Source organism: Arvicola amphibius, chromosome 14 (genome assembly GCF_903992535.2).
Source record: "Arvicola amphibius chromosome 14, mArvAmp1.2, whole genome shotgun sequence".
Lineage (NCBI taxonomy): Eukaryota > Metazoa > Chordata > Mammalia > Rodentia > Cricetidae > Arvicola > Arvicola amphibius.
The window spans coordinates 42171297-42196616 of NC_052060.1; the positions used below are offsets into that span (position 1 = coordinate 42171297).

At 40.0% G+C, this 25320-nt stretch overlaps 1 protein-coding gene across 1 annotated transcript in view; it reads left to right on the plus strand.

The window, feature by feature from the left end:
- Slc9b1 (solute carrier family 9 member B1) overlaps positions 1-25320 on the plus strand; it is a 39556-nt gene that overhangs the window by 3429 nt on the left and 10807 nt on the right. Inside the window, exons 2-7 of the mRNA XM_038311343.1 lie at positions 3510-3597; positions 5316-5436; positions 9031-9201; positions 10164-10306; positions 11684-11811; positions 15035-15210. Of these exons, the coding sequence (XP_038167271.1) occupies positions 3511-3597; positions 5316-5436; positions 9031-9201; positions 10164-10306; positions 11684-11811; positions 15035-15210 (826 nt within the window). The 5' untranslated portion in view covers position 3510. The remainder of the gene's footprint in view (positions 1-3509; positions 3598-5315; positions 5437-9030; positions 9202-10163; positions 10307-11683; positions 11812-15034; positions 15211-25320) is intronic.

Here is a 25320-nt window from a genome sequence, read left to right on the forward strand (position 1 = left end):
ATGTCACCTTATTCTCTTGGCCTGTAAAATTCTACTGAGAAATCTACTTTGTGTCTAAGGGATTTCCTCATGTATGTGTAAATGGAAGTTTCTGTCCCACCCAGTCCCGCAGCCATTTAGTTCCAAAGAAACACACAGAGACTTATATTAATTATAAACTTGTTTGTCCTATTAGCTCAGGCTTATTATAACTAGCTCTTACAACTTAAATTAAGCCATAATTCTTGTCTATTTTTAGCCACATTGTTTGGTCCTTTTCTTGGTGCAGCATTCTCATCTTTCTTCCTTTGGCGGTGACTGACTCTGCCTTTCCTCTTCCTGAAATTCTCTTAATCTGGTCTCCCTGCCTATACTTCCTGCCTAGCAACAGGCCAATAAGCATTTTATTAAACTAATACAAGTAGCAAATCCTTAACATTGTACAAGAGCATTGTCCCACAGCATATATGTGCTACTGGTTTTCTATTTTTAGGATGGTTTCTTTGTCCTTTGTCCTTTGTTTTTTTATTATTATCCCAAAAAGGACCTTTTTGATCAAGTCTGTTTGGAATTCTTTGAAATTCTTTGGTCCAAGCATTCATAATATCTTTCTCAAGTTTTGTTTCTGTATTACATTTTATACTTTTTCTATGCCTTCCCTCTTCTTCTGAAACATCCATAAATTAAGTATACAAATATTTGTTTGGTGATGGTGCTGACTTCATTGTTAACTTTAAGTGTTTTTTGTCTTGTTTTGTTTTTTGTGAAAAGGTCTTTCTGTGTAGCTCTAGATGTTCTGAAACTTGCTCTGTAGTCTAGGCTGGCCTCAAACAGAGAGATCCACCTGCCTCTGCCTCCCAAGTGCTGGAATTAGAGATATGTCCCACCATGCCCTGATTTTTTTTAAATTTAATTGATCTCACAAGAGCTGCATCAGGTTCATAAATCCTTTCTACTACTTGACACCTAGTCTGTTATTGTGAATCTTTTTTTAAAAATAAAATCTCTTTATTGTAATGAACTCAGAAGTGAAAGTTTCACTATATTTATACTTATATATATTATATTATATATACTTATATATATATATATTACTTAATATAACTATATTAAGGTAGCCACTCAAATACATGCCTAGTCCCAAACTATACATTTTATTCAACTCGTAAACAGTTCCAACAGCCATTCTGAAGCCATGGAGTTTTGTGGATGTTTTACACTTTTATTATCAATGACATTTTTCATGTATCTACTACAGAGGGGAAGGGAAGTTTTGACAAAATTAAAACTAGAAAAACAATTAGCTTATGTTCTCTGTCACGATTCATGTTTCCTTTTCCACATTCCATCACTCACGACTCACATGCTCCTTTCCCATATTCCATCCTTCTTGCTTTCCTTTCTAAATGTTATGCTACATTCATGCCGACAGCTGTTTGCATATGTACATGTATATACTAAAGGCTAGAATCGGCATAGGAAGACCATGTGGCTCTTCTTTCTGTGTTTGGGTGACCTTGTTTAATATTATAATTTCCAAGGCCATTCATTTTCCAGTAGATTTCATTTGCTTTGAACCCAAAGGGTATTCTTTTTTGTCTGTGTATCACAATTCACTGTCCATTCATCTGTATCATAATGGCTAATTAGGGCTCCTCTTTATATCCTCTCCAAAATTTGTCATCAGATTTTTTGATGCTAGCCATTCTGACTGGGGTGGGTTGGTATCTGAAAGTCATTTTAATTTACACTTCCTGATTGCTAGGGATGTTGAACACTAAAAAGTTCTAGTTACACTTAACTCTTAACTGTGTTTTTTTTTTTTTTAATTTCACGTATTGAGTATTTCAGATCCAAGATTAATTACTTGGTACTTTTTGTGGTTCCTCTCTTTACTGAATTTCTTTTTCATGTGATAAATTGTTTTCTCTTTTTTTTTTTTAGGATTGACACTATGTATTCTTTTGTGTTTTGAATTTTCCTGGAATTGTTTTGAAGTCTTTGACACTCTCTCATCCTCCTTTACTTTGGCCTTCTTACTACCTTTGGAGATGTGTGCTGCCCTGGTTTTCCATGGTTTATTTATCTGTATGCTGATTTTTGCGTATATGATTAATCTGCTGCTTCTCACAGTTTTCTAGAGTGACTTTCAAAATGAGAGACTTTCCCCCTGAAGACTGTTTATGTGTCTAGGTGACACTGGCTTTGGTCCCAGGTGGATGCAATAGTGGAGCTTTGTTGGAGATTCCTCAGGTATCATCATTGTCAAGAATCCCTATGGCAGCAAGTTTGCTAATGACTCTATGTGTGGCTCATGCAGCCCCAAAAGCAGAGTTCCCAGCAATTTCCCTAGGCTGTGTGGCTACAAAAGTTAGTTTGGCCTTACAACCAAAAGTCACAAGGTCCCCTCCCCCCCCCTTTTATGTTCTGGGGTTGCAAACAGGATAAGAGAATCCATTTTTAGGGTTGAGACATTTTCATTGCCACTGCCTGGGAAGGTGCCAAGCACCGTGTCCCCGACTATGTGTTACCATGGTAAATGGCTCTGCTCTTATCCCTTATCAAAAGGAATGCACTTTGACTGTGAGCTGTAACTCTTGTAGCCTTTTGTCTTCTTGACTCAAGCCTCGTGAAAAAAATGTATATTTAAGGTAGGTGAACAAAGAAGCAAGGGAGAATTGAAGCTGAGAAAAGAGAATTAGAAGACAGAAAAATAGACAGAACAATAAAGAGCATGACTAGAACAGCGTGTGTGTGGGTTTGTTCCACACCCCTCAGATCAAAACCCTTAAGCTCAGTTTCACTATGCTGTAGAGCTTTTCTTTGAACCCTGCGAGTCACCTTGAGAGCTGGACTTTGAAGGTTACCAATATCATTTTAATTTCCTTGAAGTCTCACAGAGGCGTGAAACACACTAGTTAGTGATTGAAATAAAGAACTGATTATCTCCCACATGCTTCTAATATATTGCCCATTATTATGAAATTGTTGAGAAATAATATATTTCTCCATGTCAAAACTTGGGCACTTTGGGCCAATGAAATGGTTAGCAAGTAGAGGCATTTGCCATCAAACAGAATGACCTGAGTCCATCCCCTGGGATCCACACAGAAGAAAACTGACTTCAGCAAATGATCCTCTGGTCTCCACGCACACATGGATAAATAAACATAATAAAAAATTTAAGCTTGAGTTTGTGGCTTTGATTAATAACTTTAAGAGGATATTTTAAGGTTTTAATAGTGTGTGTGTGTGTGTGTGTGTGTGTGTGTGTGTGTGTGTGTGCGCGCGCGTGTGCATGTGACAGCGCACGTAGAAAGTGAGTTCTTTCCTTCTACCATGCAGTTCCCAGCTCAGCTCTTGCAGCTGAGCCGTCTGACTGGCCTTACGTGAGTGTTTCGGGGTTTTTTTCTGACTTGGCTATGATAAAACTTTAGTATTTAAATATTAATGTTCCTTCACCAAATTTGTTTTCATATGGATTTATAGATTTGCCTTTTCTCTCAAATTATTTTTCTTTTAAATATTAGCATGAACAACACAGCATCAGACATAGAGGATGATTCCCAACCAGCAGTTTCTCAGTCAGCTACAGCTCAGTCAGCTACAATTCCTCAGGTGAAAACATAAATCTCTATTGTAATATGGGATGTCTAAACCCATGTAGAGTTCTGGGGAGATGGCTCACTGGGAGAGCATGCGGATCTGAGCCCCACATGGAAAGCCAAGCATGGTGCATGCACTTTTTCTCAGCACCGGGGAGCAGAGACAACTGAAGCCTAGAAACCCATCTGTCAGACAACTGGCCTTGCTGAAACGGAGTCTTCTGTTCACTGAGAAATCCCAGGCTACGGAGCAAAACAATGTTTGGTTCTTTTATATAGATTTCTCTTAGATATGTCTGTAAGAACTGAAAACAGTTTAATTTTGAAGTAGCTTAAATTTTAATGGGTTCTAAAAAAAATGAGCAGAGAGGACGAGGCGGTGAAAGGAAGTACTGCAGTGTTTTCTGGACCTAGATTGGGTAGGGTTTAGGAATAAGGCAAATGCAGCTTATTTCCTTCTGTGTGACAGAAAATTTCAGCAATTGAAATCAACAAAGGTTATGTATTTTGAAGAAACCAGAGGCTAGGGGTTGTCTTCTAAGCTTTTAGCGTAAACCATTAAGTCATTTGTTAGTCTAATTTTACTAAATAATTGTTTATATTTAGAATTATAAATTGCTATTTTTTCAATAGAGATTCCAACAATTCTTAAGCCAGAAAGTACAGTGTAATATTATAAACATCCCACCTTGCTTCTCATTACTTTATCTGTAATTAATTTATCCTACTTTATATCCATTTATTGTACACTCTGAAATGTAGGATGCTTTGATTTACTGTGTGTGACTTGTGACTTTCCATAACCCTAATAAAAGCCAGCTGCTGTGTTTTCAGCATTCCTTACAGTGATGTAGACTCCAGAAAACACCTCTACTCTCAAATACAACAGACTGGTCATTAGATCTGAGAACTTTGTCTCAAAGAACTGCAGAATGTGTACTTAGCAGCCAGGTACACTGTTGGCTCCACCATAGCCGTTCATTCTAACCCTCTGGGCCTCGGTTATCTATGCAGCCTAGCTTTATACACTTCTGCAGAAGTGCACTCAGAGTGTGAGCAGCGCACTCGGGTGACATGCATGTACACCCACTTGCCGCTTGTCTGTCATGACAGTGATACCGTAGACACGTAGACACAGAGGTCACTATTCCAAGGTTAACTCTGGGCTTGTTGTGGGAACTGTTTGTTTACATCAGGAGACGCTTCCGTTCATTCTCACAAACCATAGTTCACTAAATCAGCAGTTTCATAATTACGTTAGCATTCAAAGGTTGAGAGGGAGGACTGGCATATCCCATAAATTATCACAATATGTTATATATAAATATTAGTGGCAGCAAGCTTCAATTTCTGAGGATGTGGCCTCTGATTTTTCTCATTTTTAAATTATGTTATTTTTCATATTTAAATTTGCAATTTAGTTATATTTTCACTTCAGGAAAGTTTTGGGGATTAATCTGAGGGAGATAAAGAAAGGGTGGACAGGTTTAGTTGTTGAGCCTGCACTAGTGGCTCACTTGTTCAGTATATAGATAGTGAGTGATACTGATGGTGGAGAGGCAACCGTATCAGCATAGGAGTCTGGTTTCTTTCAAAGTAGCCTGCTGTTACATCCCCTATTTCTGAAGAGTGTGATATGTGTTCCCCATGAATTTAGTTTTGAAATGTAGAGATTGCTTACATTCATAAAATTATGGAGTACAGTTGTTAAGAGTTGTTGCTTTCCTTCAGAATCCCAATGATCCTGCTGATATTCCACATGAGGAAACGAAGGAAACGAAACAACAGGTGAACAGAAGTACAAATAGTTTTTGTCCTCCACGAGGAATATGCAATAAAGTAATTACAGATGGTATGTGAAATAAATGTACATGGGGAGAAAATGAGAAATACATGTGCCTAATAAGATGCAGATCATAAGGCCGCTGTGTAAGATGGATATCTCAGATAGCAAGCTCAGTTCTGATCCATATGTAGACAGAACAAATATTTCCTTATCCTTTTAAAACCAAAGTATTACTTGATTTGTAGTTTATTCTTTTCCATGTATTCTGTGTTAAATTTGGAGGTTAGAAACTGTTAATTGAAGATTCTTGTTGGAGACTCCTTTGATGGTGTTAGTTAGCTAGAAGTAATATTATCCCTGGCCATACTAAGGTTCTTTTTTCTTTTTTTTTCTTTTTTTGGCTTTTTGAGACAGGGTTTCTCTGCAGCTTCTTTAGAGCCTGGCCTGGAACTAGCTCTTGTAGACCAGGCTGGCCTCGAACTCACAGAGATCCGCCTGCCTCTGCCTCCCGAGTGCTGGGATTAAAGGCGTGCGCCACCACCGCCCGGCTCATACTAAGGTTCTTAACATTAGGCCACAGATTTTAAAATAACTGTGATCTTATATAAAATTTGTATCTTATTGTTGCCAAATATTCATGAAGAGTTTTTTTCCTGTTTATTTTTAAAATTTTATTTATTTTTAGTGCACTGGTGTCTTGCCTGCATGTATGTCTGTATGATGGTATCAGATCCCCTAGAATTGGAGTTACAGACAGCTGTGGGTCACCATGTGGGTACTGGAACTTGAACCTGAGTCCTTTGGAAGAGCAGGCAGTGCTCTTAAGTGTTGAGCCATCTCTCCAGCCCCCTGTTTTTTTTATTTCTTTATGAATATTCTACAAAATTAAACTCAGAGATTTTATACTTGATGTTGGACAGAATATCAAATAGATTTGTTTAAAAAGAAGTACTTATTATTTACTGGATATGAAATTAATAAGGTTTTGTGAAATATGATTAAATATAGGAAAATATATGGGCATATATATTATAATATATATACGTATATATATATTATAGCCTTTCTAGAAGGAAAATATTAGGAACATGGTAAGAGCCAGGAGTTCCTAAGACCTCTCTTTTTCAGTCTTCCTTTTCTTGAATGGTGAGATACTTCTATCCCATGGCTCCTAGTACCTAATGTCTTCTGTGAGTGTCTTCTGTCACTGTTGTTTGTTCTCTCGTGGGTTCACTGTGTATGTGCTTGTTATAAAACTTAGTAGACTTCTAGAAATTTGGAGGGGCATTTTATTCAGGTGAGGGCATACTTTGAGGTGAGTTTATTTTCTCCTCCTGCCTTGTTTATGAGAAAATATGTCTTCTTATTTCAGATCTCCAACTTCTTTCAGTTTTGTTGACTACAGCACACTTCTCCCTCTTGGGCTGGTCCTGTTCCCTGTTAGCAGCTTTCTGTGGCAGGTATCCCATGGCTCTGGCATCTCCAACACCTTGGGGTCTACAAAACAATCCAGACTTCACCTTCACAGCTTCACACAATGGCCTCTATAGGCTTCCATGCAGGGACACATGCCTGGCCTCAGCAGCTTTCTTTAGTTACTCTTCTCTTCTCTCCTTGACTCTGATGACAGAATCACATGGCTGAAACTGCCAAGTTCTACTGCTGGCTAGGGCTGGAACATGATCCCTTCATTCAATTACATCTTAAATCAGCTCTCAGTTGTCCATGATTTCCTTCATTGCCTAAACTTGTTTGTCCTGGAATTTGCTCTGTGGACTAGGCTGGCCTTGAACTCAGAGATCTGCCTGTCTCCTCAGTGCTGGGACTAAAGGTGTGGGCCTCCATGCTTGGACCTAAGCTGTTCTTTAATTACTTTTCACAAGTTGGAAGCTTAGCTGGGTGGGGTCTTGTCTTGAGGACACCACTCTCTTTATTCCTTTTAATATCAAACTTATCTTGAATCTTTTTATCTCCTCAAACACAGGACTTAGCCCATTCCACTTCCTGGTACCCATTTTCTCTCAAATTGTACATTATGTAACTTTCTCTGCTCAGCTAGTTTGTTTTCCTTTGTTTGTTTGTTTGGTTGGTTGGTTGATTTTGTTTTTTGTTGTTGTTGTTTGTTTGTTTTTTGGGTTTTTTTTTTTTGAGGCAAGGTTTCCCTATAGCTTTGGAGCCTGGCCTGGAACTCACTCTGTAGACCAGGCTGGCCTCAAACTCACAGAGATCTGCCTGCTTCTGCCTCCTGAGTGCTGGGATTAAAGGCGTGATTTGTATAAGAGTGACCACTAATAACCATACAACAGAGTCAATGCTAGACTGTTTTGGGATTTCCAGTGCCATTGGAATTAGTTCAGAACTCTTCACTTTAGCCTCAGTCAGACTTTTCAGACAAGGACGAAAAGTAGCCACATTCTATGCCAAAACGTAACATGTTAATGTTCTCCTTTGAAACCTCCTTAGCTGTGCTCCCACAGTTGAAATCACCCTCAACACTACTGCCTTCCATGTTTCTACTAGGATGACCCATTAATGCTTAGAACACTCCACTGCTTTCCTAACCCAAAATCTCAAAGTTTACATTACCCCAAACATAAGCATAGGCAGGACTATTGCAGTAATATCCCAGTCCTGGCACCACCTTCTATCTTAGAATTTCTGTTGCTGTGAAGAGACACCATGACCACAGCAACTTTTATGAAGGAAAACATATAATTGGGGCTAGCTTACAGTTTAGGAGGTTTAGTCCATTATCATCATGGTGGGACATAGAGGTGTACAGGCAGACATGGTGCTAGAGGAGGAGCTGAGAATACCACATCTTGATCCACAAGCAGGAGAAGGAGACTGTGCTATACCAGGCATAGCTTGAACATATGAGACCTCAAAGTCCACCCCCAATGTGACATATTTCCTGCAACAAGGTCAAACTTCCTAATAGTGCCACTCCCTATGGGTCAAGCATTCAAACACATTTAGTTTTTGGGGGCCATTCCTCTTCAAACCACCACACCATGGAAGTGCTAGTGTTGGGATTAGATGTGAGCCACAGCAGGAAACCAGACTCTACCTTAAAACAAGAAAGAAAACAAAAATACTAAGATATTACAAGAAACCTTTGTGCCTTACAAAATCCCGGAATAATAGTGGTAGAGTACTTGTCTCGCATGTGGAGACCCTAGGTTGAATTCCCAGTGGTACAAAGGAAAACAATTCACAGAGCTTGAAATTTTTTGTTTTAGTGTGTGTGTGTGTGTGTGTGTGTGTGTGTGTGCGCACGCGTCCGTGCATGTGTGTAATGTGTGTGTAATGAGAAGACAGGGGTGCCATGGCACATTATTGAGTCAGGGAACAGTCTTGTGGGGAAGGTTCTGATTGTCCCCTTCAGTCAATCCAGGGAATGACCTCAGAGTATTGGACTTTATGGCAAGCATTTTTACCTGGCCCCCTTAAAATGCTTCTAAAAAAAATAATTTGCTTAAGACTTGTCCTATAAACTGATAGGGACTCTGAAATGTATCTTAATAACTAACTATAACAGTATGCAATATTAATCTATACTGTGCACAGCTATATAAGTCTGCATACTAATATATTTGATAAAATTCATTTTGGTCAATGTATTTATGTCTATATAGATGTAAATTTTTTATATTTCAGGAGTTACACTCATTATATTATGGATTCTACTCTGGTCCCTTATGGGTCAAGATGTTCTCCCTGGTGGAAATTTATTTGGACTTCTAGTTATTTTTTACAGTGCCTTTCTTGGGGGGAAAATTTTAGAAGTCATTAGAATACCTGTAGTGCCCCCCCTTCCACCTCTTATTGGTAAGTATATAATCAGCTGTATTGTTTGTTGACTGTAAATTTTGAACATTTTCTACTATTTACTATATGTGTTTATGTAACTTTTTCATATAGGTTTATTTTTCACACACACATTTTTATAGTCTATTTATGAAAATAATTTGAAAGTCCTCTATATGATTTGTGTTGTTTTATTATTCAGTAAGCTTTAAGCTTAGTTTAAAATGCATTCTAGAAGAAAGAAAACTTTAAAAAGGCTGAAGTTTTGTACATGTCATGTAGCTAATGCATTGCACATGTTATGACGATTATGACGAATGGGGCACTAATATCCTCTGATAGCTGAATACGCCGTGTGGGTGTCTGCATCTGCCACTCCTGTGTTATGTATTGTTTCTTTATCCTTTTATTCTGTGACTCTCCAGGTGGACAGGAAAATTAGTGGGAAAATTTTTTGTGAGGTCAGATGTTTTCTAAGTAACCAGTACATCTAAATAGTCAAAGTGCCATCTGCAGAGATTATCTCAGTATCATTTAACATGCATGATACCCTTGTATCCAAACCTCTCTTAATACTCACTGAGTCTTTACCACCTCCTCCACAACTTGGGCTGTTCCTACTTTTCTATGAACAATGACATGTCCTCCTTACTGGTCTCTGTGGCCTGTTTTGTCACGAATTCACCAAGACCAACACATAAAAAACTATAATATTCTTACATCAATTTCTCTATGAAAGCTTCCCATAGCCCCCCGACTCTGCCAAAGAGAAGATTTCTCCCATACTGGCTTCTGCCTATTGTCTGCCCTTGCACCCTTGCGCCTCATGTCCCAGCATCACTGAATTGTTTACTGTGCTTCACACTCCTGTACCCGTCCCACTTCCTCTGCTTGGACGCAGCCTACCCCTGTGGTCTCTTGGAAACATTAACTTAATCAGATATACTTTGTTTTCTACTTTGATTTTCTCCCTCCCCTCTTAGGGATGTTACTGGCTGGATTCACCATCAGGAATGTCCCATTTCTTTATGAGTTTGTCCATATTCCTACCACATGGTCTTCAGCTTTAAGAAACACTGCCCTTACTATTATCCTAATACGAGCTGGGCTTGGACTGGACCCACAAGTAAGTTTCCTATTCAATTTTGAGTAAAATTCTTTTACATATTAGAAAATGACAGAAGGGGCTGGAGAGATGGCTCAGTGGTTAAGACCACTGGCTGTTCTTCCAGAGGACCTGGGTTCAATTCCCAGCACCCACATGGCAGCTTATAATTTCCTGTAACTCTACCTCCAGGGATCTAACTCCCTTGGATGGCATACATGCAGACAAAATACCAATGCACATAAAGTAAAAATAAATAAATCATAAAATAATAACCATTTTTTAAAAAAGAAAATAACAGAAATAAAAAGAACTAGAATTTTTGTTACAGCTGTTCTGAGTCTGCATGTAATCCTAAGGTAATAATCAAAGACTTGACCAAAATACTGGTTTCATAATTTCTGTTTCCAGCCATCATTATTTATATGAAGAGAAAAATCACTATAAGATCTTTATTAGTGATGAAACCCAGTAACATGCTTGGAAATAGATGCACCTTAGGCAGTACCACTATTCATTGAGAAACTTTTCCGTGGGGACTGTTTGCTTGCAGTTAAGAAAGGACAAGGTAATCCTATAAAAGCTTCCTTGTCTCTCTGTTTTAAAAGAGAGATTAAAATTTCAATAATTTGTCTTATCACTAACTAGAAATACATTCCTGATTAACTTTGCATTATTGGAAATGCTGTCTTAAAATATTTTTTGAAACAGTATAACCTGGAGGTCAAAAATCCATTTGAATTATTGAAAGGGGACTAGTCATGCAGACAAATACCAATATTTGTATAGCTACAGAGCCAAGTGTGGAAAGCATGTATAGATTTAATGAAATTGATACTAAGAGAGTAAATAATTATCACTTGTGACATCATTGAAACATTAACAACATAGGAAAGTATTTCTTTTTCAAACAAATAGATTAATTTTTTTACTGTGATATGTTAGTATTTTTTATTATTACTATTAAATTAAATAGTTCACCACTGGGGCTGGAGAGATGGCTCAGAGGTTAAGAGCATTGCCTGCTCTTCCAAAGGTCCTGAGTTCAATTCCCAGCAACCACATTGTGGTTCACAACCACCTGTAATGGGGTCTGGTGGCCTCTTCTGGCCTGCAGGTATACACACAGACAGAATATTGTATACCTAATAAATAAATATTAAAAAAAATAGGTGGGGGGGAATCCAATGGGGTAATATCACTGTAGTGTGCAGTGGGAATATTAAAGAAGGTGGAACTAATCAGGGAGAAGTCAGTCTTGGAAGTCTCTGTAAGAGCACATTAACAAGTGTGAAGTTGCCAGCCTTTAAAGAAATGCTTTGTTACAATGTTCGCTTAGTTGATTATTTTCTTGTTGGCCTTTGTAAATTTGTCTAAATGCAACCTTTTCTATTCCAGGCTTTGAAGCATCTGAAGGCAGTTTGTTTGAGGTTGTCATTCGGTCCGTGTCTCGTAGAAGCGTGTTCAGCTGCTTTTTTCTCCCACTTCCTTATGGAGTTTCCTTGGCAATGGGGGTTCCTATTAGGGTAATATTTTTCTCCCTTCCCTCATAACATGAAATTACACAGTTAAGTGTGTTTTGTTGACGCTTTGGATACTCTGAATATTGTATAGCCAAGTTCTCCATTAAAATCATTTTACCGGGGGTGGGCTAGCATCCTTGAAAATCAATTGATGGAAGGTAGAGTCATGTTCCACTTCCACCAAATCCAGCTGGGCATGGTGGCAAACTCCTGGAGTCCCACTAGGGAGGCTGAGGCAGCTTCATAGTTAAATCCAGCTGGGCATGGTGGCAAACTCCTGGAGTCCCACTAGGGAGGCTGAGGCAGCTTCATAGTTAAATCCAGCTGGGCATGGTGGCAAACTCCTGGGTGGCAAACTCCTGGAGTCCCACTAGGGAGGCTGAGGCAGCTTCATAGTTAGATGAAGGCCAGTCAGAGGTTCATAGCAAGATCCAAACTCTGAGAAAGATTTTGCTGTCAGTTTCACGAACAGTAATGTTCCTCAGTGTTTAGTGACACATAGTCCAGTCCCTCAGCTTATCCCCTCACTTCTGTTGTGCGCCTGTGACTTTTAGTATGTCAAATGACTGCTTTTCCATACAGTATTGTATTGTGTATATAAGAGAGATTGTATTAATGGACAAATAAAATTACTTCTATTTTCAGAGTGATAAAAACACAAAACTTTTTCTCTTCATGTAGGGCCACATTTCTCTTCTCTGTTATCTATTCCCTCACGTCAAAATTCCTCAAGACTGGAGTTACTGTCTGTAGCTCCTGACTTTTCATTAACTCTTGCTCTACTTACACATTCTAGTCCTATCTGTAAAAAAAAGCTTTCGCATTGCATCCTCACTGCCAAATAGAAATACCCCAGTACACATGTACATACATACATACACACATGCTCACATATATCTCTGTTGGAAATCAAACCCACTGTCTCAGGTATATGAGGCAAATATTCAGTCACTGAGCTACACCCCAGTCTTATTTTTGTTCTCTCATATCCATGTAAAATGCCTTCTGATTATACCTTTGGTCTGGAAGATCACAGGGCATCACAGCCTCTACACTGACACTGCTTTCTTGCATGCAACATTTTCTAGAGACTGGAAGCGGTCCTCTGCCTTGAACTTCTGTTTCTTTGATAACCACTGGCACTGAGCATTGTTTTATACACTGGAACTATTCATAGAGCTTCTTGGGTAAAATGTCAGTTCAGATCTTTGGACAGTTTTAAAAATTAAGTTCCTTGATTTCTTACTGAATTTTAAATTATGTATAATCTTTTCTATGTGAGTGGATCTTCTGTCTGCATGTATCTGGGCCTTACATACATGCCATACCCACATGAGAAGGTGTCTGATTCTCTGGAACTGGAAGTACAGATGATTGTGAGCTGCCATGTTGGTTCCAGAGCCTCTGGAAAAGCAGCCAGTGCTCTTAACCACTGAGCCATCTTTCCTGCCCCCTACATTTATATTCTAGACCAAAGTCTTTTCATCTAGTACATACGTTATGAACCTTTCCTCCTAATGTGACTGTCTTCTGATTCCACTATTAACTAGTTAAATAATTAGTGACTAAAACAAGAGGTGTTAATTTCTTAAAGTTCTGAAGGTTAGAAGGCCAAGAAGAAAATGTTGGCAGTTTTGATTTCTCTTGAGGCCTCTACCTGGCTTCCAGATTACCACCTCCTTCCTGAATCTTTGCATGACCTAGTGTCTCTTCATAGGCATCCTTGGGATCTCTTTCTGTTCTTAAGAGGCACTGGTCCTCATTGATTTGGTTCCACTCTTATGACCACATTTAACTTTAAATAGGTTTTCAAAGGCTTTGTCTCTGAATCCAGCTTCATTGACGGTTAATTTCACATGTGAGTTTATGAGGATGGAGAAAGAGTTCAGTTCATAAGAGTTCCTGGCTTGCAAACTTTTCTTCCTGTTCTGTCCTAACAGATGTCTTTTCCTTCTAGCATTTAAATAAAGGAATTATGTAGGAGCAGTATTAGATCTCTCTTTTTTTAATCTCATTCTTCTGTAATGTCTAATGATTTCAAATTCTATTTATAAGCTATTGACTTCCAAATACATAATTCAAGTCTAATTCCTTTAAGCACAGGAGACACAACGGTTTCTCCAAGTGATACTGTCATATCAAAAGAAGTGACTGTGACTTAACGTATATATTTAATTGAATCTTACTTTTTTCTTTCTTGTTTTTTGTTTTTTGAGACAGTGTTTCTCTGTAGCTTTGGAGCCTATCCTAGAACTCACTCTGTAGACCAGGCTGTCCTCGAACTCAGAGTGCTGCCTCCCAAGTGCTGAGATCAAAGGCATGTACCACCACTGCCCAACTGAGTCTTACTTAATTTTTTAATCAATGTTTTATAGTTTTCAGATGTTTATTATAGATATTATACATGCTTTTAAAGTTGATTCCTAAGTATTTTTGTTTTAAAACTCCTGTAAAGTTTTTAACTTCTAGCTACTTGTTGCTATTCTACAGAAAATGAAATATATATATATATACACATATATGTATAATTTGTGCATCTAAAGTGGATTTTGTTTGTTTTAAAGATGTGTGTGTGTGTGTGTGTGTGTGTGTGTGTGTGTGTGTAAAAGGGCATTTATCCATAGAAAATATACAAATGGCCAACAAACGTGAAAATCTTGTCGTCTGTAAGTATAAAAAACGAAAGTAAAAAAATGTATCATTGTACATACATTAGGCTAACCAGTATATGTGTGTGATATTGACAAGGATGTGGAGAGTCTGGGTCTGTTGTGTTCTGCCAGTGGGATTATGAAATGGTGCAGCTGCTATGGAAAAGTTTAGAGTATCTACTATGTGCGGTTAGGATGCCTTTAAAACTGTAGAGTATCTTCTGCAACAATGCTGGACCATCAGGCTTGTGCTTTCTTTCTGAAATCCTCATCTGTCTCTGACTAGAATACTCCTGGTTTCTTACCCATTGAGGATTCTCCTGTTGTCTGCGACGCGCATTATGAATTTTCTTTTTGTATTGATACATTCATTTTAAATGGATGAATGAATGCAGGGGAGACCTGCATTTGTGCTCAGTTCAGTTTCTTAAGACACATCGCTATGAACTTTTATTTATTGCTAAAAGACATGCACAGTGCCTTATCACTCAAAAGTGGAATGATGCCACGTGAAAACTGACGGCAAAAATTAATTGCTTAAAAGAATGGATGGGTTTTCAAAGTCTGCCTTTCAGCTTTGTTCTAGGCGCTGTCTCTCCTGCTGTTGTCGTTCCCTCCATGCTGTTGTTGCAAGAAAATGGATATGGTGTTGATAAAGGCATTCCAACCTTGCTAGTGGCTGCTAGCAGTATGGATGACATTGTGGCCATCACTGGATTCAACACATTCCTGAGCATAGTCTTTTCCTCAGGTAAATAAAAAAATGTTTCACTAACATCCTTTTTCGTAGTTCTATGAGCTGGGTTTCTGTCATTCCCCCATATTTATTAACCAAGACTTTAATATCTCTTTATTCTACATAGGAAGCTCATCTTGACCAGGTAAGATGCTTCAATGGATTTAAAATTTAATTATAAAATTTAAAAATAAAATGAATTCTCCAATGCCCCTAAATAGTACTTAACAAAGTGACTTCATTTTAATACTGAACTTTTTCAATTAATTTGATTATCTGCATTCTTGCCATTTATCTGGATTTGGTGGTTGGGATTTTGTCAGTATACAGTGTTACTAATACGTTGACTAAGTGTTTTTGAAATATATGTTTCTTGCTATCCTAACAACAGGTTGCTTGATATTAAAGCAGTTCAAATATACAAATTTGGGATAACAATATGCCTTTTTTGGTAGTGTTAAGACAAAATCTTATTACACCAGTTCAGATTTGCAAGGTGACGTTTGGTCTTGGCAGCACTACAGACACTCTGAAAGTGGGAACTGGCCGCACAAAGAGCCCTGGCCTCAGTGACATGAATGGCCTCCTGTCACTGGAGTCCATGCTGTCCTTGGTGCTAGGAGAGCCCATGCTGTACCACTGCTGAGAAGAACCAGAGCCATCAGGGGAACCTGGATATAGTAAGTGTTGGAGCCACACAGCCAAGGAGAGTGTGGCCAGTTGTGTCAAGTTCAGAAAGAATACACTGGAATTGACAGTTGATTATAGGCCCTGGAGAAGCAGTATGCTCAAAGCATTCCTGAGGAGACAGATGGGAACCCAACTGGCACCTAGCATTCAGCTTTGCCAGTAGAAGGGGCTGAAGCAATATGCAAAGAAGGTTGGCATCTTCCCCACTGCCTCTGGATAGATGAAATGGTGATGAACCTTTGTATGAACCTAATGCTCCATTTTCCAGGGTTGGGTCAGCAGACATTAATAGTTTTCTTTTTAAAGACAGCCAGGGAAGGTCATGATGGTTGCCCGCAAATGCAGTTGATAAATACCATGAAGCCCATCCACCCCAGCTTCTGCTTCCTACAGTGTACCACTGTCTGAGGTCACCATGTGCTGCTCATCTCAGACTATCAGAAGCTCCTTCCTGACATTCCCAGAGGGCACTCTACAACTTGAAGAAGCATAGTAATGTCTGTGTCTTTGGTCACGATGTTGGAACATCACGTTACTCTAGATATGACTTGGCAAAAGGGTGACCACTCAGCCTTCTTGGAGCTTGGGGAAATGGCAAAACGTGGGGTCAGGTGGAGAAAGCTCTGCGTCTCCAGTTCCACAGCTGCTGCCCGGTGAACAAAATGACCTGCAGTAAGAGGCTAGGACCGTCCATAGTGGCCGAAGTGAAAAAGCCAGAAGACACCATTCTAACACAGGCCGTGCTCACTGTGAAGGTACGTGAGCACAGTAGCTGCCCTCCTGAAGAAGCATCTATGGAGTTGTGGGAAATGATGAAGATGACACAGCCACAGGAGAACTGGGTAGAAAACACATAGCAAGAAAATCAGGTCTCAAAAGTGCCACTTGGAATTCGTAGTTTTTTTTAAAAAAAAGTTTTCTAAAGCATTTCCCCACAGTTAGTGATGATCTGGTTATCTGCAGTATTTAAAATTCAGTTGTCTCCATCCGGGAAGCACTCAGGTGGTTTTAAAGGTGGTGTGGATAAGAGCTGCGTGTGGTAGTATGTCTGTGTCAGCATTTTAGGACCGAAAAGGGATCACATGAACCCAGGAGTTCAAGGCCAGCCAGACTCTGTCTCTTTTTTAAAACTCAGAAAATGTTTAAAAATATGAAAGATAAAAATAAAATTTGTAATAGTTATTCCCGCTAGGAAAGAATATTTTCTCAGCCTTATTATATAAATCTCTTTCCCCTTTCTTCTCTTTCTTTCTGTCTCTCAGTATTCTGTGTATTTCTGTGTTGCATGTTTGTGTGTGTGAGTATGTGTGGCTGTGCAGCTGTGTGTGTGGAGGTCAGAGATTGACACTGAATGTTTCCTTCAATCGTTCTCCATCTTATTTGTTGAGACAGGCTTTCTCCCTGTGCCTAGAGCACAATGGCTTGGCTATGCTGGCTGGCCTTTGACAGGATCTCTCAGTGTGTCTGGAACTCAACAGTGTGGCTAGGCTGGCAGGCCATCCACAAGATCTCTCCCTGTGATTGGAGCCCAACAGTTTGACTAGGCTGACTAGCCGGTGAGCTCCAGAGAGCCTCCTGTGTCCACCTTCTCATTACTGTGATTACAGATGCCCAGTTCCTTACATGGGTGCAGAGGATCCAATTAGTTTCTCGGGCTTGCCATCTAGCATTTTGCTAACAGGGTCATCTTCCTAGTCTGCTCCCAAAGTTCTTATAAAAGTCACTGAACCCTGCCCATACTACTGTCAGCAGGAGTACCATGAGCCCAAAGCATATGAATAAAATTATTTACCAGAAGTATGACCAGAAGGACATCAAACTAATTCTCAATAAGAAAGTATTGTACCCTTGAGAGGGAATGTTTCATTTCATATAACAATTAAGAGAAGTTATCTGGCCTTGTCTCTGGGCCATTTGTGTGGAGTTAATATTTTAGTAGAGTTCAGGAGGGCAACTCACTATGTTGAGGTAGTCAACTGAATAAGGCCACTTGTCTTTGAAACTGGCCATTAGGAGTGAGGTGCTATTAACAGTCTCTAATTGTTTATGGCATCACAGTTGCTTATGTGTGCAGTACCCTCAGAGCCCAGACACTGGGTCTGGAACTGAAGTCACAGGCAGTTGTGAGCTGCCAACTGTGAATGCTAAGGACAACTTTCCACCTCTGGAAGTGTAGAATGAGCTGCAGGCTGCGTTCCTGCCACCCAGCTCCTGGCTGCCTGGCTAGCTTATGCCCTGAAATAACAACACACAAATTGTATTCATTTAAACACTGCTTGGCCCATTATCTCTAGCCTCTTACTGGCTAACTTTCACATCTTGATTAACCCATTTCCTTTTTTTCTTTTTTTTTAAAAAAATATTTATTTATTATGTATACAATATTCTGTATGTGTGTATACTTGCAGGCCAGAAGAGGGCACCAGACCCCATTACAGATAGTTGTGAGCCACCATGTGGTTGCTGGGAAATGAACTCAGGACATTTGGTAGAGCAGGCAATGCTCTTAACCTCTGAGCCATCTCTCCAGCCCCCGATTAACCGATTTCTAATAATCTGTGTAGCACCACAAGGTGGTGGCTTACCGGGAAAGATTCAGCATGTCTGACCTGGCGGCTGGCTCCATGGCGTCTGCCTGAAGCATCTGTCTCACTTCCCTTCTTCCCTGCATTCTGTTCTGTTTACTCCGCCTACCTAATTTTCTGTCCTATCAAAGGGCCAAGGCAGTTTCTTTATTAACCAATGAAAGTAACACATAGACACTCCTCCATCATGGAAGAGCAGTGTGTCCCAGCCATTGAGCCATAATGAGAAATCCAGCTTCTCACCTTTCCACCTTGAGTCCTGGGATTGAACTCAGATGGTCACATTTGCATGTGTATATTTATGTTTTGCGTACATGTATGTTTGTGCACCGTGTGTGTTCAGTGCTCACAGAGGCCAGAATACGGTGTTGGATCATCCGAACTAGAGTTACAGATGGTTGTGAGCCTCTGTGTGGGTGCTGGCACCTGAACCCAGATCCCCTGTAAGAGCAGCAAGTGCTCTTACGTACTGAACCATCTCTCCATCACTGTTGACAGCTACAGTTTCTGCCTTTCATCTCTATACATAATCTAAAATAGTTTGCTGTTAACTTTTATTATCACAAACACTGCATAGCCCAGGCTAGCTTTGTACTTGCTGCAATTCTCCTGTCTCAGGTTCCCCAGTGCTAGGATAAAAGTGTGAATCACCACTCCTGGATTCTTAATGGAGAAAGGAAAGTTTCTTCTGCAAACAGTGGTGGAGAAACTAGGTGTCCATATTCAAAAGAATAAAATTCAGGAAAAGCTTTATGACCCTGAACTTGGCAATACTTTCTTTGATGTAATGCTAACAATCACAAGCTATAAAAGCAAATATTGGTAAAATATGGATATCAAACTTAAAGACATATGTGCCACACCAACCGAGTGGAAACACGGCACTTAGAAATTGGAGAATGCCATCACAGGAAGGTTGATAATATGAAGATTATGTGGAAAAACTATAACCCAAGAAGAAGGAAATGCCTCAGGCTGAAATGAACGAAGCCCTTTGCTGCAGTCTGAAAGCTATGTGTCTCCAGAATTCAGATTCTGGAACCTATTGCCCAGTGTGGTGTCTGAGCTTTGGCCTAGAAGGGATGATAAGAGTTAGGGCAGTCCTCATAGATGCTGTTCAGACTCCCATGAAAGGCATGACTGGAGCTATCCCACCACAGGAGACCACAGGGAAGGTGGCTGTGAGGAAAAGACCTTTGCCAGACACCAGAGCTGTTGGTGCCTTGATACTGACTTCTTGCTCTCCAGAGTTGAGAGAGGTACATTAGGTGTTTGCAAACGATTAATGCTAAAAGAGCAGAGAGCAGACCTGAAAGAAGATACACACATGACTAACAAGCATCTGGAAATTGTTCAACATTTGGAATACGCAGAATTCAAATCAAAACTAGAATATCGGCAGCTCTTTTTAGAAGTGTCCATACCCACACACATTTGGGTCCTTCTTTAGAAGACCACACCCATGCTCTTGGGTGTGGCTTAGTCTCCTCTGGGTGCCCTTTTTCTCTTAACCCTTGTGCTTAAGCCTTAAACTAAGCTCCAACTGTGCTTCATAAAAAGAACAAAATGTCAAATTGCACATGCATTAAGATAATTAGTATGTGGTTCTTCCACTGTCCCTCAACATTCTATATAAATTTTAGGGTTCTCTTTTCAATTTCTAACAAATTAGAATTTTTAATAGGAATCACATAGAATAAAGAGGTTTCTTCAACTAGTATGGTCACATAAACATCATAACTATATTGACTCTTCTAATCATGCACAAATATATTTTCCACTTATAGGTCTATAACTTGCCTCAGCAATGTTTTCAATTTTCAGTACAAACCTTTCACCTCCTTAATCATACTTATTCTCTGTTTCTTTTTCATGCTATTTAAAATGAGTCTCACAATTTTCTTTCCTAAGTTTTCATTGTTAACGTGTGAAGCAGCTGCTGCCTTAGCGTTGATCTAGCAGCACTCAGCTAGAGTTGAGTGCTGACAGGTTGTGGGTTTGGGGGGTAAATGTTAGGGTTCTCTCTGTGTCATTGTGTTGAGAGGAGGAGTGTGGAAAAGCATGCCAGAGTGTGCACCGCTTTGCACTCCAGGATTAAATCCAGCTTGATTATGATGTATAATCCAATCAGTGTGCTGTTGAATTCAGTTTATTTGTATTGTATTGAAGATTTTTGCATAGTTATCAGGAATATTGGTCTGTAGTTTTCTTTTTTTAAAAGTTAACTTTTTAATTGATTCTTGGGAAGTTTGACATCATACACTCCAATTCTGCTCATCTCCTCGGTCCCCCCTTCATCCTCCCCTCACCCTTGCAACACCCCCGCCAAAAGAAAACACAGCAGAGCAAGCAAGCAAACAAGCAAAAGCATGAAGAGAACAAAGCATAAGGAAAAAAGAGTCTTTGCCTTCTTTCCCGTCTTTTCAGCACATCCTTTTCATTCGTCCTGGTGGCATTGGTGTGTCACATAGCACACCCTTTTGTCCTTTTGGCTTTGCTAGCAAATACTCACTGCCATGAGTCACTGGTCTGGTTCACCCTCATCACTGGATAGTTTTCTCTTTTCACTGTAGGTTTGGCTTTGGCATCAAGGTCCTAATGGCCTTATAAAATGAATTTGGAGATTCTCCTCCTCCTCGGCATATATTTTCTAAAAATTTGCAAGGTACTGGTGTTTTTCCTTTGTATGCTTGGCACAATTTCAAAAGCTCTCTGGTCCAGGAGTCTATCTCTGACCTCTCCTTATTCTTGACAGTACTTGGGTATCAGGTTAGAAGCAGGTGAGACAAAGGCTAATGTTTTAGGCCTTCTCCAAACTGCCCCTGTCTTCTCTCTTCCTTTCAATGGAAAGTAGTAAGTGGGATACCTCCCCACCCACCAGCCCTGTGCCAGCTTGGGAATGGGCTGCTGGCAGCACAGCACACTCTAGTGTTTCTACTTGTTTCCACGCCATCCTTCTTCTTGCCCCGTGTATGGATCGCCACATCTTCTTAATTGGCATAAGGAGTTCCACGAAAGGCTCTTAGGCTACTGTTATTGTTCAGTTGTCTGTGGAGGTTCAGGCATCCTAACTAATAACACTCCATCCTTTTTTAACTTCTTTTTTTTTATTAAAAATTTCTGCCTCCTCCCCACCTCCCATTTACCCCCCTCCCCCCTCCACTCCTCCTCCCTCTCCTATCCAGAGAGCAGTAAGGGTTCCCTGCCCTGTGGGAAGTCCAAGTTCCTTCCCCCTCCATCCAGGTCCAGGAAGGTGAGCATCCAAACAGGCCAGGCCCCAGCAAAGCCAGTATGCGTAGTAGGATCCAAATCCAGTGTCATTGTCCTTGGCTTCTCAGCAGCCCTCATTGTCCGCCATGTTCAGGGAGTCTGGTTTTATCCCATGCTTTTTCAGTCCCAGTCCAGCTGGGCTTGGTGAGCTCTGAATAGTTCAGCCCCACCATCTCAGTGGATGGGGGGACCCCTCACAGTCCTGACTTTCTCATGTTCTCCCTCCTTCTGCTCCTCGTCAGGACCTTGGGAGCTCAGTCCGGTGCACCAATGTGGGGCTCTGTCTCTATCTCCATCCATCGCCAGGTGAAGGTTCTATGGTGATATGCAAGATATTCATTAGTATGGCTATAGGATCTGGCCTTTTCCAGCTCCCTCTCCTCAGCTGCCCATGGAGCTAGCTGGGGGCATCTCCTTGGATACCTGGGAACCCCTCTAGAGTCAAGTTTCTTAATAATCCTAAGATGGATCCCTTAATTAGGATATATGCTTCCCTGATCCCATATCCACCCTTCCTATATCCCGAGCATCCCATTCCCCCAAGCTCTCCCCATCTCCCCTTGCCCCCAACCCACCCCACCCCCAAGTTCCCAATTTTTGCCCGGCAAACTTGTCTACTTCCAATATCCAGGAGGATAACTATATGTTTTTCTTTGGATTCACCTTCTTATTGTCTTCTCAAGGATCACGAATTATAGGCTCGATGTCCTTTATTTATGGCTAAAAACCGATTATGAGTGAGTACATCCCATGTTCATCTTTTTGGGTCTGGGTTACCTCAGAATAGTGTTTTCTGTTTCCATCCATTTGCATGCAAAATTCAAGATGTCATTGCTTTTTACCGCTGAGTAGTACTCTAACATGTATATATTCCACAGTTTCTTCATCCATTCTTCCACTGAAGGGCATCTAGGTTATTTCCAGGTTCTGGCTATTACAAATAATGCTGCTATGAACATAGTTGAACAAATGCTTTTGTAGTATGATTGGGCATCTCTTGGGTAAATTCCCAAGAGTGGAATTGCTGGGTCCTGGGGTAGGTTGATCCTGAATTTCCTGAGAAACCGCCACACTGCTTTCCAAAGTGGTTGCACAAGTGTGCATTCCTGCCAGCAATGGATGAGTGTACCCCTTACCTCACAACCTCTCCAGCAAAGGCTATCATTGGTGTTTTTGATTTTAGCCAATCTGACAGGTGTAAGATGGTATCTCAAAGTTGTTTTGATTTGCATTTCCCTGATAGTTAAGGAGGTTGAACATGACCTTAAGTATCTTTTGGCCTTTTGAACTTCTTCTGTTGAGAATTCTCTGTTCAGTTCAGAGCCCCATTTTTTAAATGGGTTAATTAGCATTTTGAAGTCTAGTCTCTTGAGTTCCTTATATATTTTAGAGATCAGACCTTTGTCAGTTGCAGGGTTGGTGAAGATCTTTTCCCAGTCAGTAGGCTGCCTTTGTGTCTCAGTGACAGTGTCCTTTGCTTTACAGAAGCTGCTCAGCTTCAGGAGGTCCCATTTATTTAATGTTGCCCTTAATGTCTGTGTAGCTGGGGTTATACGTAGGAAACGGTCTCCTGTGCCCATTTGTAGTAGAGTACTTCCCACTTTCTCTTCTATCAAGCTCAGTGTGTTCAGATTAATATTGAGGTCTTTAATCCATTTAGACTTGAGTTTTGTGCATGGTGATAGATATGGATCTACTTTCATTCTTCTACAGGTTGACATCCAGTTATGCCAGCACCATTTGTTAAAGATGCCCTCTTTCTTCCATTGTGTACTTTTGGCTCCTTTATCAAAAATCAGGTGTTCATAGGTTTGTGGGTTAAGCTCCGGGTCTTCTATTTGATTCCATTGGTCAACTTCTCTGTTTTTATGCCAATACCAAGCTGTTTTCAATACTGTAGCTCTGTAATAGAGTTTGAAGTCGGGGATGGTAATGCCTCCAGAAGTTCCTTTATTGTATAAGATTGTTTTGGCTATCCTGGGTTTCTTGTTTTTCCATATAAAGCTGATTATTGTCCTCTCAAGGTCTGTGAAGAATTTTGTTGGGACCTTGATGGAGATTGCATTGAATCTATAGATTGCTTTTGATAGAATTGCCATTTTTACTATGTTGATCCTCCCAGTCCACGAGCAAGGGAGATCCTTCCATTTGCTGGTATCCTCTTCAATTTCTTTCTTCAGAGAATTAAAGTTCTTGTCAAATAGATCCTTCACTTCCTTGGTTAGAGTTACCCCAAGATATTTTATGCTATTTGTGGCTATCATGAAAGGTGATACTTCTCTGATTTCCCTCTCTGCTTCCTTATCCTTTGTGTATAGGAGGACAACTGATTTTTTGGAGTTGATCTTGTATCCTGCCACGTTACTGAAGGAGTTTATCAGCTGTAGGAGTTCTTTGGTGGAGTTTTTCGGGTCACTTATGTACACTATCATATTATCTGCAAATAACGAAAGTTTAACTTCTTCCTTTTCAATTCGAATCCCCTTGATCCCCTTATGTTGTCTTATTGCTATTGCTAGAACCTCAAGCACCATATTGAAGAGATAAGGAGAGAGTGGACAGCCTTGTCGTGTTCCTGAATTTAGTGGGATGGCCTTGAGTTTCTCTCCATTTAATTTGATGTTAGCTGTCGGCTTGCTGTAAATAGCCTCTATTATATTTAAGAATGACCCTTGTATCCCTAATCTCTCCAAGACCTTTATCATAAAGGGGTGTTGAATTTTGTCAGATGCTTTTTCAGCATCTAATGAGATGATCATATGGGTTTTTTCCTTCAGTTTATTTATATGATGGATTACATTGATAGATTTTCGTATGTTGAACCAGCCCTGCATCTCTGAGATGAAGCCTACTTGATCGTAGTGGATAATTTTTCTAATGTGTTCTTGGATTCGGTTTGCCAGTATTTTATTGAGAATTTTTGCGTCAATGTTCATGAGTGAGATTGGCCTGTAATTCTCTTTCTTGGTTGAGTCTTTGTGTGGTTTAGGTATCAGGGTAACTGTAGCCTCATAAAAGGAATTTGGCAATGATTGTTCTGTATTATGAAACACCTTAAGGAGTATAGGTATTAGGTCTTTTTGGAAGTTTTGGTAGAATTCTGCATTGAAACTATCTGGTCCTGGGCTTTTTTTGGTAGGGAGGTTTTTGATAACAGTTTCTAATTCTTCAGGACTAACAGGACTATTTAGATTGTTCACCTGGTCCTGGTTTAACTTTGGTATGTGGTACTTATCTAAAAAAAGTCCATTTCTTTTACATTTTCCAATTTTGTGGCATACAGGCTTTTGTAGTAAGATCTAATGATTCTCTGAATTTCCTCTGTGTCTGTGGTTATGTCCCCCTTTTCATTTCTGATCTTATTAATTTGCGTGTTCTCTCTCTGAGATTAGTTTGGCTAGGGGTTTGTCAATCTTGTTGGTTTTCTCCAAGAACCAGCTTTTTGTTTCATTGATTCTTTGGATTGTTTTCTGTGTTTCTATTTTGTTGATTTCTGCCCTCAGTTTGATAATTTCCAGTCTTCTACTCCACCTAGGTGAGTCTGCTTCTTTTTTTTCTAGAGTTTTCAGGTGTGCTGTTA